Source organism: Pangasianodon hypophthalmus, chromosome 12, assembly GCF_027358585.1.
Source record: "Pangasianodon hypophthalmus isolate fPanHyp1 chromosome 12, fPanHyp1.pri, whole genome shotgun sequence".
NCBI lineage: Eukaryota > Metazoa > Chordata > Actinopteri > Siluriformes > Pangasiidae > Pangasianodon > Pangasianodon hypophthalmus.
In genome coordinates, this window is record NC_069721.1 from 1292466 (window position 1) to 1306272 (window position 13807).

At 42.1% G+C, this 13807-nt stretch overlaps 2 protein-coding genes across 6 annotated transcripts in view; both read right to left on the reverse strand.

The window, feature by feature from the left end:
• Positions 1–4648: 4648 nt before the first annotated feature.
• On the reverse strand, positions 4649–10257 carry klhl11 (kelch-like family member 11). The gene is made up of 2 exons (XM_026927863.3): positions 9013–10257; positions 4649–7306 (listed from the first exon to the last, which is right to left on the reverse strand). Exons 1-2 carry the CDS (start codon positions 9657–9659, stop codon positions 5725–5727), a joined length of 2229 nt encoding a protein of 742 aa, XP_026783664.3. The 5' UTR covers positions 9660–10257; the 3' UTR covers positions 4649–5724.
• A 1047-nt stretch (positions 10258–11304) lies between these two features.
• The window catches only part of aclyb (ATP citrate lyase b), a 23940-nt gene continuing 21437 nt past the window's right edge, over positions 11305–13807 (reverse strand). For all 5 annotated transcript variants that reach the window (XM_053238558.1, XM_053238557.1, XM_053238555.1 and 2 more), the window contains 3 exons: positions 13617–13699; positions 13378–13454; positions 11305–13085 (listed from right to left, as the gene is read on the reverse strand). In XM_053238558.1, the coding sequence (XP_053094533.1) occupies positions 12991–13085; positions 13378–13454; positions 13617–13699 (255 nt within the window). In that variant the 3' untranslated portion in view covers positions 11305–12990. The remainder of the gene's footprint in view (positions 13086–13377; positions 13455–13616; positions 13700–13807) is intronic.

Consider the following 13807-nt stretch of genomic DNA (forward strand, 5'->3'; position numbering starts at 1 on the left):
CCACGTTCACATTTTCTCGATCACTGCCCCATCTTTAAATGACTTAAGATCTCACACACACAAAAAAAAACAATGTTACAAACTTTTGATCTTTTTATTGCAATCCACATCTTGCTGTGCATTCCTGCTAATACATGCAAAGCAAAATATATAATGCAATATAGTGATATTTATATTTATATATATATATATACTATATATATTATATATACGTTCTTTACAGACTTTAAATTATTTCACAAAAGCGTCAACATGATGATCACTTTTTCTTTTCTTTTCTTTTTTAAACATATCTGGCACATTTAGGCTGGCTTCCGACATCACATACACACATATACACACACATACACACACACACACACACCACACACATACAAAGGCAGGAAGTTCTTTGGACTTGTTCACCGTAGAGGGACACAGACATCAATCCCAAAGTCTTAATAAAAACGCTTGAAGACGGTTTAGTGCACTAGTATACTATAATGCTGAATATTTTCCCACAAGCTCGGTTATTTCATCGGGAGTGTAAAAGGTTTCAGCGATACTAGACGAACGTATATTTCTACCGTAGCTCACGATATCAGCACGTGTCGGCTTGAAAGATGTATTTGCGGCTTAAGATTAATAATAACAACAATAATAACAGCATTCATCCAGGCAAACATGGCAATACTACCGAAATCCTCAGAGGCCACGAGTTACAATTCTGTTCTGTGATCTCAAGATAACAAACGTTGTTTTACTGACGCAACAGACTGAACGAAGTCACTTTACGCTACTCTCGCCTGGTGTGCATGTTGACGATCGTGTTCATGTACTGGATCTCCACGTCATTTTCAGCTGATGCAGCGACGCCTCTCGGTGAAACACCAACTCATTCAATACGTGATTTATTTAATACTTTTATATCATGATCGTAGCTAACAAAGCTATGTTTAGTTACACTGACAGTCTTGGTATAGCACTAATATAGCAGCTATATTCAACGTAGCAGCAATGTTTACGTACTGACCAGAGTTTAATGGATGTATTATTTCAAAATATGGACACTGACAAAATCGTACTTTTGTTATGTTGAGATTGCAAGAAGAAACAGTAAGTTACGATCTTGAGATTAGAGGACAGAAAATCAATCAATAAATAAAAATAACTCCTGGCCTTCGCGGTCTGCCGTATCAGACAGACGAGTTTCTCGAGTCGCCTTTTTTTTTTTTTTTTTTTTTTTTTTAGCAGAATCTTGGTAAATTCACAGCTTTTTAAAATCAGATGCTAAAAATAAAAACAGAAATCAAACTGCAGAATTAAAACTTCTCACACTCAGGCTGCTACACATGAATTAAATTAAATATTTAAATGGAAAAAAGAAGTGTAAGCACACACACACACACACACACACACACAAAACGATGGAATGTAATATTTACAATCACTCAGAGACGATCAATAATACATGATAAAAGATTCGTTACATTAAAGACGTACAGAGCTGATTTATCACTCGAATACAGTGAACAGATCTGTAAAACGGAATGAAGAAGTTCGACAAAACTTTACGTATGGTTTGGGACAATAAAAATGAAAAATCACCACAATAATTATGTACGAAAGCACATCTCTGGCACGCAAGAAAAATAATTACCAGTAGCGTCTCGTTATTATCAGATATGAATCTTTATTAAAAGAAAAGCATCTCATTACTACAAAAAAAAATCTTATTACGAAAAAAAGCATTTTGTTAATACTGGAAAACATCTCTCATTGTAAAAAAAAAAAAATTAAGTTTTCATAACATATTTATCTTGTAGTAACAAAATGTCCTCTCATAATAAAGAAATGTTTTCTCGTAATAACGAAATGGTTCTTTCGTAAGATGATTTCTTCCAGTGAAATGTCCTTGCATTGTAACAAAATGTTTTCTCATAATAATGAAATGTTTTCTTATAATAACATGAGGTTTTCTTGTAATAATGTGCTGTTTTATAATAATAATAATAATAATAATAATATGTGAAAGCCCCACAGTTATGGAGCAGCCTTCCAATTGGTGTTCGGGGCTCAGACACAGTCTCAGTGTTTAAGTCTCGGCTGAAAACATATTTGTTTAGTCAAGCCTTTAGTGAATAGTATTTTTCTTAGGTAAAGGAGCAGATCAGGAGGTTTCACAGGCGTAGAGTGTTGTGGTGAACTGGGATGTTTGGCTGCTTTATGTCCCAGGACTCCCTCATGTCTGTGTTAGCTTCTGGCTCTCCCTTTTAGTTATGCTGTCATAGCTAGTCTTGCTGGAGTCCCTGCTTGCTCTCTGCACATAAAGTACATTGTCCTTAACCATTATGGGACAAAAAGCTTACCTAACATATTCTCTCTCTCTCTCTCTCTCTCTCTCTCTCTCTCTCTCTCTGTGTCGAGCTACACAAGCTCCTGAGATGCCAGTGATCCTGACTCCTTCTGCTCCTCAGACCTGCCTTCTGGTTGAAGTTCTCATCACTTGGAAGTCACTCGCTGCTGCTGAGGATGGCCCACACAGACAGCCTGAAGATCACTGAGATTACTGAGGATGGTTCCACTTAGAAACCATGAAGATGGCTTTGGCTTCAACTGATAGGAACAGTTTTGCACTCAGATCTCCATCAGTGAACAGCTGATAAATTCAACAAAATAGACTTCATGTGTAAACTGTAATGAGTTTACTGGTTACACAATTGCACTATTTGACTCTATAGCACACAGATATAGAAGGGAATGATTTATAATCGCACTATCCGGTGTCACCCAGATGAGGATGAGTTCCCTTTTGAGTCAAGGTTTCTTCCTCATATCATCTCAAGGAGTTTTTCCTCACCACCGTCGCCTCTGGCTCGCTCATTAGGAATAAATTTATAAATTTCTGTACATATATTTCTGTGAAGCTGCTTTGTGAAAATGTCCGCTGGTAAAAGCGCTATACAAATAAAATTAAATTGAATCATTTCTCTTAATCATTTTTTTTGTAGCAGTGAGATGCCGTTCTTGTAAAAACAAGAAAAATCTCGTAATAATGAGACGATGGGGATTTTTTCCCCTTGCGTCTCAGTGATATGCTTACGTAATGCAAACTGACATTAACACACACAGTGTAAGGAAGCACTGAGGTAGAAAATAAAATATCACTATCATTTAATGCCGTTAGACACAATAAACTACTACTGTAATGGCCCCTTTTTGCTTAAATTCCGCATTGCGTTCTGTACGTCCTCATCGACCTGGAGTTTCCTTCTAATCGTATCCGTACAGACTCGTACCGGCTCGCCCATTAGCGGTCACGCTAACTAGCAGAGTAAAGAAAGCAGTGAAGAAAGTAAAGTCGCCTTGCCTGTTATCTAACCATGACAAATCCAATGTTATATATTTTTAAAATATCACAATGTATTTAAGCTTGCTAACTGGAGATAGACTTTATCCGCCATTTTGAAAAGACGGAAGCTGCATCTCTGAAAAGGGAGCAACGCCTTCCGGGTAAGTTGCGTTCCTGAAGTCGCGCTTATAAAGTAATGGAACTGCCATTAATATGAACAAGGAGACGTAAACAAAGGGAAGTAAACAAGGTCGATAAGGTCGTAATTTAACAAAGCCTTAGTACCACTAACGATTAAGACGCCGAGTCGCCTTAGAAGTGCTTTTCAAGTTTCAAGTGCAGAACCCAATGAGGAAACAAAAATATGCAAATCAGAAATGTGGCAAAGTGCAAGATGATGCTACATGTGCAAGTTAAAAAGCTTTAGCAAAAAAAAAAAAAAAAAAAAAGACCTAAATTCTCACATTTTGGTCGTCCATTCATAAAATAATTAGCAAAATGGGATTTTTTTAATCTGCTGCAGCTATGCACAACTGGAATGTTCAAAAATTATATAAATTATGATACAAGATACACAAAAAAAAAAAAAAAAAAATGTGATAATTGTCTCATAGCGAAGCAGATCATCACTAACAGCGATGCTGGTTCTACATTTGTCTTTGTGACGAAACACATCTCGCAAAATTAAGGCAAAAACCGAAGCAAAGCCGATAAATCGACGCTTCATACATCCAAAGTAAACAACATGTACAACGATACGAACAACACGCGTGACCTTGGGAGCAGTCGTTCCTTCCTGTACATTATATAATACAGTTATTATATACACCACTATATACACATCACCACTTCCTCGATACAAACCCCGCCCCTTAACACACACGCAAGAAAAAAGAAACAAATATCAAACACTCAGACCTGCCAGCTACGAAGAGGAATAATGTGTAGTATTACGCGGCAGTTTTCATCTACGGGGGGAAAAAGAAAACCATTTTGATTGTATTTTTGAGTGAAAACTTGAAAAAAAAAACAGCTTCCTCTGGTGTTAAAACATGGCGCAATTACATAAAACGCGGAAAAGTTGGCAGGTCTGAACACACAGTAAAACACAAAACGGTGTAGTATTCCGCAATGGCTGAATGTTCTTCACTCTTCATTGCCCTCTAGTGGCCTGGAGGAAATTTATGAGCATCAGACATAAAAAGTATAATAAAATGATGTGTGTGTGTGTGTGTGTGTGTGTGTGTATGTGTGTGTGTATATATATATATATATATATATATATATATATATATATATATATATATATATAGAGAGAGAGAGAGAGAGAGAGAGAGAGAGAGAGAGGGAGAGAGAGAAAGAGAGAGAGAGAGAGAGAGAGAGAGAATTATGAAACATTTTCCTATACATTATATAATATGCATAAGCTCACATTCTTAGCAGAAACTTTAACTGAGAAATCTACGGCCTGACTGTTATATACGCGTTTTATATTGCACTCTTCACAGGCTTACTGCAATCACTGGAAATATGTCTACATTTTTTTTTAACACGAAAACCTTATTCACGTACGTGACGCTATTTTGAACAGCCATCAAACACGATGCAGGCGCTAACGTTGGGGTCGGGGCTAATCACTCGCAGGAAGTGATGCTGTGTATGAACGTAGTTCAACAACAGCGACATCATCAGGATTTAAACTCGCCATCTCTTGACATTTAAGCAAAAAGCTCAAGTTACGTTTAGAGATTTTGTCACTGTTGTTTATGAGTTTGCCTAAAAACCTACTGGTGCTTGCCTAAATTTTGAGAATTTTTAGCTCCTTAAAAGCGACAAAATCTTCACATCAGTCGGTCTCTACGAAAAGCTTGACAAATACCATATACAGAACACAATATGAAACCCGTAATGGTGGAATGTTATTTATAGCTCCTTGTTCATCGTCACCCCCCAGTGGACCTGAGGACATTCACGCTGAACCCAAAACACAGGCGATTGTCACCGACTATCTCTGACTCCTTCAATCCAGACCAGCAGATCTCATGCTGCTCTCACTGAGGCTTCAATTTCATCCCCAGAAACCAAAAAGTTGACAAATAAATATACAAAGAAGCGTTAATACACAATGAAAATGAACATCACATTTCTTCGTTCATCAGCGCTCCCAAGTGGCCTGGAGGACCTTTTCTAGCATTCGTTTTTGCCATTACTTTCAACACACAATGACGATCAAGTTTCCGACCTCATTTTCCTCTGTGAGAAGATGAAGGCTGGACCAAAAGATGTTGATGGTATTCACAAAATCACAGCAGCTCCTCATCACCACCTGATGGCCCAGAGAACTCTCTTCCTTCAGCTTGGACCCAAAACACCGCCGAATATTGTTTATTCCTTCAGCATTCGATCTGAGACTGCAGCTGCCTGCGCAGGGTGAGCGTGCGCCGATGAAGCTGCTGCATCTGCTGCATCCGGTCTCGCTGTCGCGCTAAATTCTGCGGCATCGGGTACCTCTGGCACCCATACAGGAAGCGGTAGGGGATACGGACGTGGCACGCGGTCGCCCGGCAACGAGGCTGCGGCATCGGAGGAAGCAGCATCCATCGTTTCCTCTCAGCGCAGTAACGGTACGCCTCTTTTCGATACTGCTTGTCCACGTCGTCGCTGTTTTTCCAGCCACCGATGACAAACACGTCGTCTCCGAGGAAGCACACAGCGGCGCCTTCAACGCTGGTGACCTCCGGAGGCAGGCTTTCAAGGATCTCATCTGAGATTCGGGCACTAATTTTCTGCCGTGCGGCTTCATCTCGGACATTAGTGTAGCTTCTCGGACAGCATGATGCGGTGTGGTAAAAATTTGTGGACGCCACAGCCATCTGGAAGAGGCAGTAATTGTCAATCAGGGGCAAAGAATCGACTTCCTGCCACTGGCGGCTCTCGGTGTCGTAGCGCGTCGTCACCGTCTTGAGCCCATCATCGTTGTCCGTATCCACGGGGGTCCTCGCCGTTACGTAAACGTAGCGATCTTCAACGCTAATCGCTTTCACGTCTCGCAAGATTTTTGGTGCTGATTCCAAATTGTGCCATTTGTCCTGCTCCGGTTCGTAAACACTTACATCCTTGAATCCCGGGCTGAAATTCCCGTGCCCTCCGATGCTGTAGAGGATATTTTTGACACACGTCAGGCCGAACGAGTGCTTCCGAGTCGTGAGATTGCTCACTTGCTCCCAAGTGTTGCGATTCGGATTGTATCTTTCCACTGTTTTGGCGAATCCGGGTTCCATAGATCCTGCGACGTAGACGTACGAATCTGTAACTGCGATTGCGTGGCCATCAAGGTGGTTATGGATGTGTGGAAGATTCACCCAACGATCTTCATACACAAAATACCCGACACACTCGCTCAAATAGTCGCCTCCTTCCGAAACTCCACCGACCACCATGATGACGTCCATGTTTTGTCCGAATCGAGGCTGAAAAGCGGCCCAGAATTCCGAATCAGATGCTGATTTTTTATGGTTCTCAAAACGGATGGCGTGACTCTCCACAGCATCCGAGACGAGTTTGAGACATGCCTCGTTCCGCGCCACGAGCGGCTCGTTCTTCACCACCCTCGTCAGGTAAGTGGGCTTGATCTGAGGCAGCCTAAGGAGGCGGAAAAGCTCCTCAAAGTGCCTCTCGCGGTCCTCAGTGCCCCGACGCACCCACTTGACAACGGCGTCGAACAAAACCTCCTCCGAGTCGACGGTGATCTCGGCGTCGCTCAGCCAGTCGCGCACCAGGTGGAACGGCAGCGTGTAGAACTCGTCGTCTTGGATCACCCTGTGGAAGTTGCGCCGTATCATTTCAGCGGCGCGCAACGCCAGCTGGTCCAGCGTGTACATGTGCGCCAGGCTGTGTACGGCCACGCAGTTCGCCAGGCTCAGCTTCCGCTTCAGGAAATCCCCACAGAACTCCTTCAGCTGCACCAGCAGGAACCTGACGGACAAAAAAAAAAACAGGAACATTTAAAAATCAAGACAACAACGTGGGATCGTCAATGTCCTCTAGTGCAGGGGTTCTCAGACCCTGAGGAACGCCTCAGTGAGTAATATTTTTGGAGCAATAGAGCATTCTATTTCTGAACAAATCAGGTTTGAGATGACTTCAGTGCTTGGACCCCTAAATATAATAACTTCTATAATATTATAGCCAACCCCCTGGACCCTATGTTGAGAACCACCGCTCTAGTGGACATTTATCGATTACTATGAAAAAGCTACTACGATGACGCTCGAGATATTTCAGAAAAGTGCATGGTGACAGAATTTATCATAACATTGATACTGCACTCTCGTATCAGCCAGCCTGATTGGTTAATATCCTCAGCAACCAATCGCTTGATTGGAAGATAAGAGAATTTTGTTTCTGGTAATTACGAGCTGTAATCTGTAGCTGTAACTTAGCACCATCACAGATTTATATTAACACACTCGTTCTGATACATTATCGTTTCTATAGTAAGAGCTAATTCACAGTGACGTGTACATGTATAACCGTTAATATGGTGAAGTCTTGTCTAAGGAGAAATTTAATGTTTATGGAAGGAGTCTCCAGTGTCAGAGGTAAAGCTGTAGGTTTTCCGACATCTTCAGGACAGAGGAGTTTACGCTTCTTTGCGGTTTCTCGGTAACAGGCGTAACAAGCTGCGTTTTTTTTTTTTTTTTTTTGGGCTTATTAGCTTAAAGAGAGACAAAATTTTTATAACAAAAGTTTATAGCTGCTATAAAGTAAGTGACAATAGGAACTAACTCGTTTCACTGTTCCACAACAATAAATGTAACTATAAACTGATGTAAAGTACAATATGCTGATTAATACATTAAAATTAAAATTGTACGTGTTGGTAGCTCGCTGTGGTATAAGAGAAATAAAACACATTGTTGATTGTTTTCCTGTTACAGCATTACAAAGAGTTTTATTCCTTATATAATACAGTGGAAATAAATCTAACGTAATAATAATAATACAATTATACATTTAATTTATTAGCTACTTTTTGACCTTTGATTAGCAGCTATTGTTTGTTGACTTCATGTTTTTTGGGTCGAAAGACTCACTGACCACTTTATTAGGAACACCTGCTGATTCATGCAACTATCCAGTCAGCCAATCAGGACGCAGCAGAGCAATGCATTAATATCTCGCAGATACAGCTCAAGAGCTTCAGTTAACGTTCACAACAAAAGTGTGATCTCAGTGACTTTGAATCCGGTTTTAGCTGACAGTAACTCAGACACTCTTTACAACCGTGGTGAGCAGAAAAGCATCTCAGAACACACAAAACATTCAACCCTGAAGTGGATGAGCTACAAGGGCAGAAGACCATACCGGGTTCCTCTCCTGTCAGTCAAGAACATGAATCTGAGAACACAGTGGGTAGAGGAACACCTAAACCGTACGAAGAAGAAGAAGAAGATCGGAAGCAGATCAGGTGAGGGTCTTCCGATCTTCTAATGGTTTCAGTGAGCCTGTGAGCACTGCAGCATCAGATGCAGCTTTAAGTGAGAAGGTTCCTCATTCTGAGAAGATGATGGTACCGGCCCAGTGGCAGGGAAGAGCACGGTTCTGAGCGTGCACTGCACCTTTAATGCAGGTAAAACAGCAGACTTTACACAACCCTGTTACACAGGCTCAGGTCTCACCTGTCCGCGAGCTCCAGCACCTCGTGCACGTTGCTCGTGCTGACGCGGATCTCTCCGGTGTACATGAACTGCACGACGCCCTCGACGGTCTCGCGCTCGGGCCCCGACTCGCTGCTCCACTCCTTCATCTCCACGCGCCGCGACACGGACTCCGCGAACTGGCCCCCGAGCAGCGGGGTGAAGTAATCGGTGGCGGCTGCGAGCACAGACCGGTGCGCGCCGAGCTCGAACCCACTGCCCGCGCCCTCTCCTCCTCCTCCCCCTCCTCCTCCGCCGCCGCCGCCGCCGCTGAACGCCAGCGTGACGTCGCAGAAGAGCCCGAGCTTCCGCTGCTCGTTCTGCCGCCGCGCGAGCTCCGAGCAGTGCAGCGCTGAGGAGAACTGCTCGGCCTCCTCCGGTTCACCGTCACTCGCCAGAGCCGCCGACGCTGCTGCTGCTGCCGCCGCGGGCCGGTGCGCCTCCTCCGGGCTCGCGCCTGAACCCGAACCTGAGCTCCGGCCTGGATTCGAGTTCGAGTTCGAGTTTGGGCTCGAGTTTGGGGCCGCCGCCGCCGCCGCCGCCATGTCGCGCACCTCTGCGGGTCGGAACCGTAACAAACGCGCTAGCTCGGTTCGGTAAAGCACACTCAGACACACGCACACAAACATAAACGCCGGAGACAGGCGAAGCAGCGCACGCGCACACGCAACACGGATGACGTTGCCATAGAGCTGGAGCTGGCCGCTTCCGGAAGTGAAAGTGACAGGTCATGAATTATCCTTAATTATATATCATTTTTTTTAGACATAATGTATTAACTACCGTTAACTAACTATCATTAGTGCGAAATTTAATAGCTTTAAAATAATTAAAAATAATTATACACGTTATTTGCAAAGTCACGATTTGTTCAAGGACTACACTACCCACAATCCTCCAGTGCGGCCCACCCAATCAGAAACGTCGCCGTTACCATGGAAATGTCACTCTGAAACGTCGGGCCTGGCCAATAGTTAGGAGCGTTATATTTAGCAACCAAAATCTACAACTTGCTTAGAAAACAAAAATATATTTTGTAAATGATTCATTTTAATGTGTAAACAGGGTTGAGATGAAGTCGACGTGCACGCGCACGCGCATGACGTTGCAGTATAAATACGCCACCATTAATTTTTAAATTCCTAAATAAAAAACCTAGCTATCTGTTAATCTTTATACACGGAGTTTATAACGAGTGAACTTTCATCCTTTGTAAAAGCTAAGTGCTATTGCTAAAGGAGTAGTTTGCTAGCTTGCGAATTCAAAGAAATCGACTTCCGGTGTCAATGTGACGTGTCACTTCCGGTACAGTGACGTAATCCACTCCGCATCGCCACCAAACTTCTTCACAGACACGCTAATTTTTTTTTTAAACAGAAACGGAAACCGTTGCTCATTATTCTGAAAAAAAAAAAAAAAGTTTAAAAGAAAAAACTTTGCGTATTTATCACTGAAAAATAACGAAAAGGATTTTAGTTTATTATGGAAATGTTGTTTAATCTCCTCAACATTGATAAAGATATATACATGAGAATAAAGGCTGAATTTTATGTCCATTTTTAGTCAAATGTTTTATTTCTTTTCATCCTTCTGCTCTGTTTAATCCGTTCTGGTCCAATCTTACTGAAAGTCGCAATAAAGTAAGATATTAGATAGCAAAATGTTTCCTAAGCAGTTTCCCCCTAACATACTCTAATGTGCTGGACTTCATTTTATTTAGCTTAACCAGTTAGCAAGCTAGCACAGTGGACTAGCTAACAGGAAGCTAGTTATCAAATTGTCCCGCTATCACGGTAGCTTGTTAGAAAGACTACTAGTTATTAAACTAGTTATTACACTAGCTAATATGAAGCTAGTTATTATGCTAGCTAACAGGAAGCTGGTGTAATTACTGTCTGTTTTCACAACAGTTTTGCACATTACCTCGCTTGAGAACTTAACACTCTTGCTAACTAGCTACAGCGATAACTAGCCAACCTAATAACATCTTATTAGCTAAAGTAAATTAGCAAAACAGGTACTAAAGTTTTGAAACCAGCTAGTCATTACACCAGCTAAAGAAGCTAGTAATCTTTTTTAGGTTAATATTTTATTTCTTTCTCTTCTGTTGGGGTCAAAATGAGCCCAAATATGAAAGTGATGCTAAACATGAGAGTGATTTTAGACGACTAAATTTCTCCTAAATGACTTTTCTACTATGATACTATCATCACTTATCGTCCAGATATAGTGCTGAACACACACACACACACACACACACACACACACAGGAGGTAACCAAGAAGGACTTTATTATATTCTACAATATTACAGTTTTTAGCATATATTTTTTAAAAAAAGGAAAGAAAACAGAAGATAGCAAAAAAGCTGCTTGATTTCACATTTAAATACAGAAACATAAAAACAGGGTTGTAGCGGAGAATCCCAGTCTCGCCCAAACACCAGAATAAACAGTTAGTGATGTGTGTGTGTGTGTGTGTGTGTGTGTGTGTGATTAGAGAAGGAGGGCAGGTCATGCAGCAGGCTGGTGAAGGAGATACAACCGTTACTGAGGCGAAGAGGGAAGCTGTAACATCAACACATTACTGAAACACTCAAACTCACACACACACACACACACACACACACACACACACACAGTAACAGCAGACGTCAAACTGAATCGTCTTCCAGTTTCAGTAACGAGTTGCGAGTGTGTGAGCTGCTTTCATTATGTTCATTACTGAGAAAAGCAGACAAATGTGTGTGTGTGTGTGTGTGCGCGCGCGCGTGGGTGTGTCGGGTTCTTCCTGATTTTATCATTAATAAGCTAAACTAAAAAAATCTAAAAAAAACTTTAAAAAAAAAAAAAAAGTTATCTTGCAGTTTGGCCGCGTCCCAGTCCTGCTTTTTAAACGCACCCTCGTCCACTAGTGAACTTCAAGACCAAAAATTACCCAGAATGCTTTGCTCCACAATTTATAACACTAAACATTTGTCAAGCTAGCTAGCTATCAAAGTAGACTAGCAAATAATAAGCTAGTTATCAAGCCAGCTAGTTATCATGGTCAGCAAGACTACTAGTTGTCATTTATCGGCTAGTGTACCTACTAACTGGTTTCATAACGAACTGTTTTTTGCAAATTACCTAGCTTAAGAACTAGTACTCTTGCTAACAAGCTGCCATGAACTCTAGTCAGCTTGAGAACTAGCTTCCTATTAGCTAACATAATTAGCAAAACAAGTAGTTAGTTATGAAACCAGCTAGTTATTACACTAGTTATCAAGGAAGCTAGTTGTCAAGGTTGGTAATTAGCAAAAGTTAGTTTTTAAAGCGCCTAGTAATCACAGTAGCCAAAGTGATAACTAGCTTCCAATTAGCTAGTGTAATCCAGTTAGTTAGTGAAACAGCTTGTTATGAAACCAGCTAGTGAGTTATCATGATTGTAAGCAAGCCTACTAGTACTCAAGGAACAAAAAGAGGTAAGTATGAAACCAGCTAGTAATTATGCTAGCTGAATGGAAACTGATAGGAAGTTAGTCATCGAGCTGACTATTCATCATAGTAGCTTGATAGCAAGTCTGCTAGTTCTTGAGCTAGTTAATTAGCAAAACAGTTAGTCATGAAACTACTAGAAGCTAGTTAACAAGCTGACTAGTTATTTGGTAGCCTGTTTGTAAGACAAATAGTTATTAGGTTAAGTAATTAGCCACATAGTTAGTTATGAAACCAGCTGGTTGTTACACTAGTTAGTAAACCAGTTAGTTATCATGCTAGCATGTTAGCAGGCTGTAATGACATCGCAGTGTTCTTGCTGTTGGAGTGTGTGTGTGTGTGTGTGTGTGTGTGTGTATGTGTGTGAGACGCAGCGGCGGACGTTAAATAAGTGTTCCCTAATTTTCACGTGAATATAAATAGCGCACTTCATTCTCCCTCCACCTCCGAGTTATACTCCGAATTAAGCACGGCGGCCATGACGGTCACATGGACATGTGCTCAGGAAGCACGTAGGAGATGTCGTCCCACGGGTGGCGGTACAGGCCCTGTTTCAATCGCTTCTGGTCCAGGTAGTGACCTAGGGCATAGGGAACATGAGCAAAAAGACTTTAGCACACTAGCTTGATGGCGGCGTCCCAAATCACACGCTGAACAGCACGTCAAAATAGCGCCCTCTTCGCAGTAACGTCTGCTGGTGCACTATTTTAGTGTGTTAACATGGTGGTTTGAGACGTAGCCTATTATCATTATCAGTGAAACCTGGGCTGTGACACTCTTAAGTGTTACTCTGATGCACTACTGAGTGGAGTACAGTGCAGTTTGTGACACAGCCCATGCTGGTGTGTTGTGTTGTGTGTAATGTGCTGTACCGATGAAGCCCATGCTGCGTCCCAGAACGAAAATCCCGTTCAGAGCGCCGATTTCCACAAACTCGTCCGCCTCGTCTCTGAAACACACACACACACACACACACACACACACACACACACACACACACACACACACACACACACACACACAGAGAGAGCGTTACAAATCATGACCACCTGCTGAAGTGCGCGCTTAGTAGTGCTCTTGTGCTCTTCAGAGGACGTGTGCACGTGTTTACCGAGTGAATCCTCCACACGTTCGCAACAAGTCCACAAACGCCACGCCGATCAAACCGTCCACGTTCAGGATCAGGTTCGGCTTCTGTTATGGGGAGAGAGAGAGAGAGAGAGAGAGAGAGAGAGAGAGAGAGAGAGAGAGAGAGAGAAAGAGAAACAAAGCACAGAGAGACATTATCGTTTGTTCCAGAGA

Excerpts from the sequence above, each read along its gene's own strand:
- klhl11 (XM_026927863.3), bottom strand. The coding sequence starts at position 9,659 with ATGTTTGTGTGCGTGTGTCTGAGTGTGCTTTACCGAACCGAGCTAGCG. Across the intron at positions 7,307-9,012 it reads GTGCTGGAGCTCGCGGACAG|GTTCCTGCTGGTGCAGCTGA; the intron begins GTGAGACCTGAG and ends TTTGTCCGTCAG.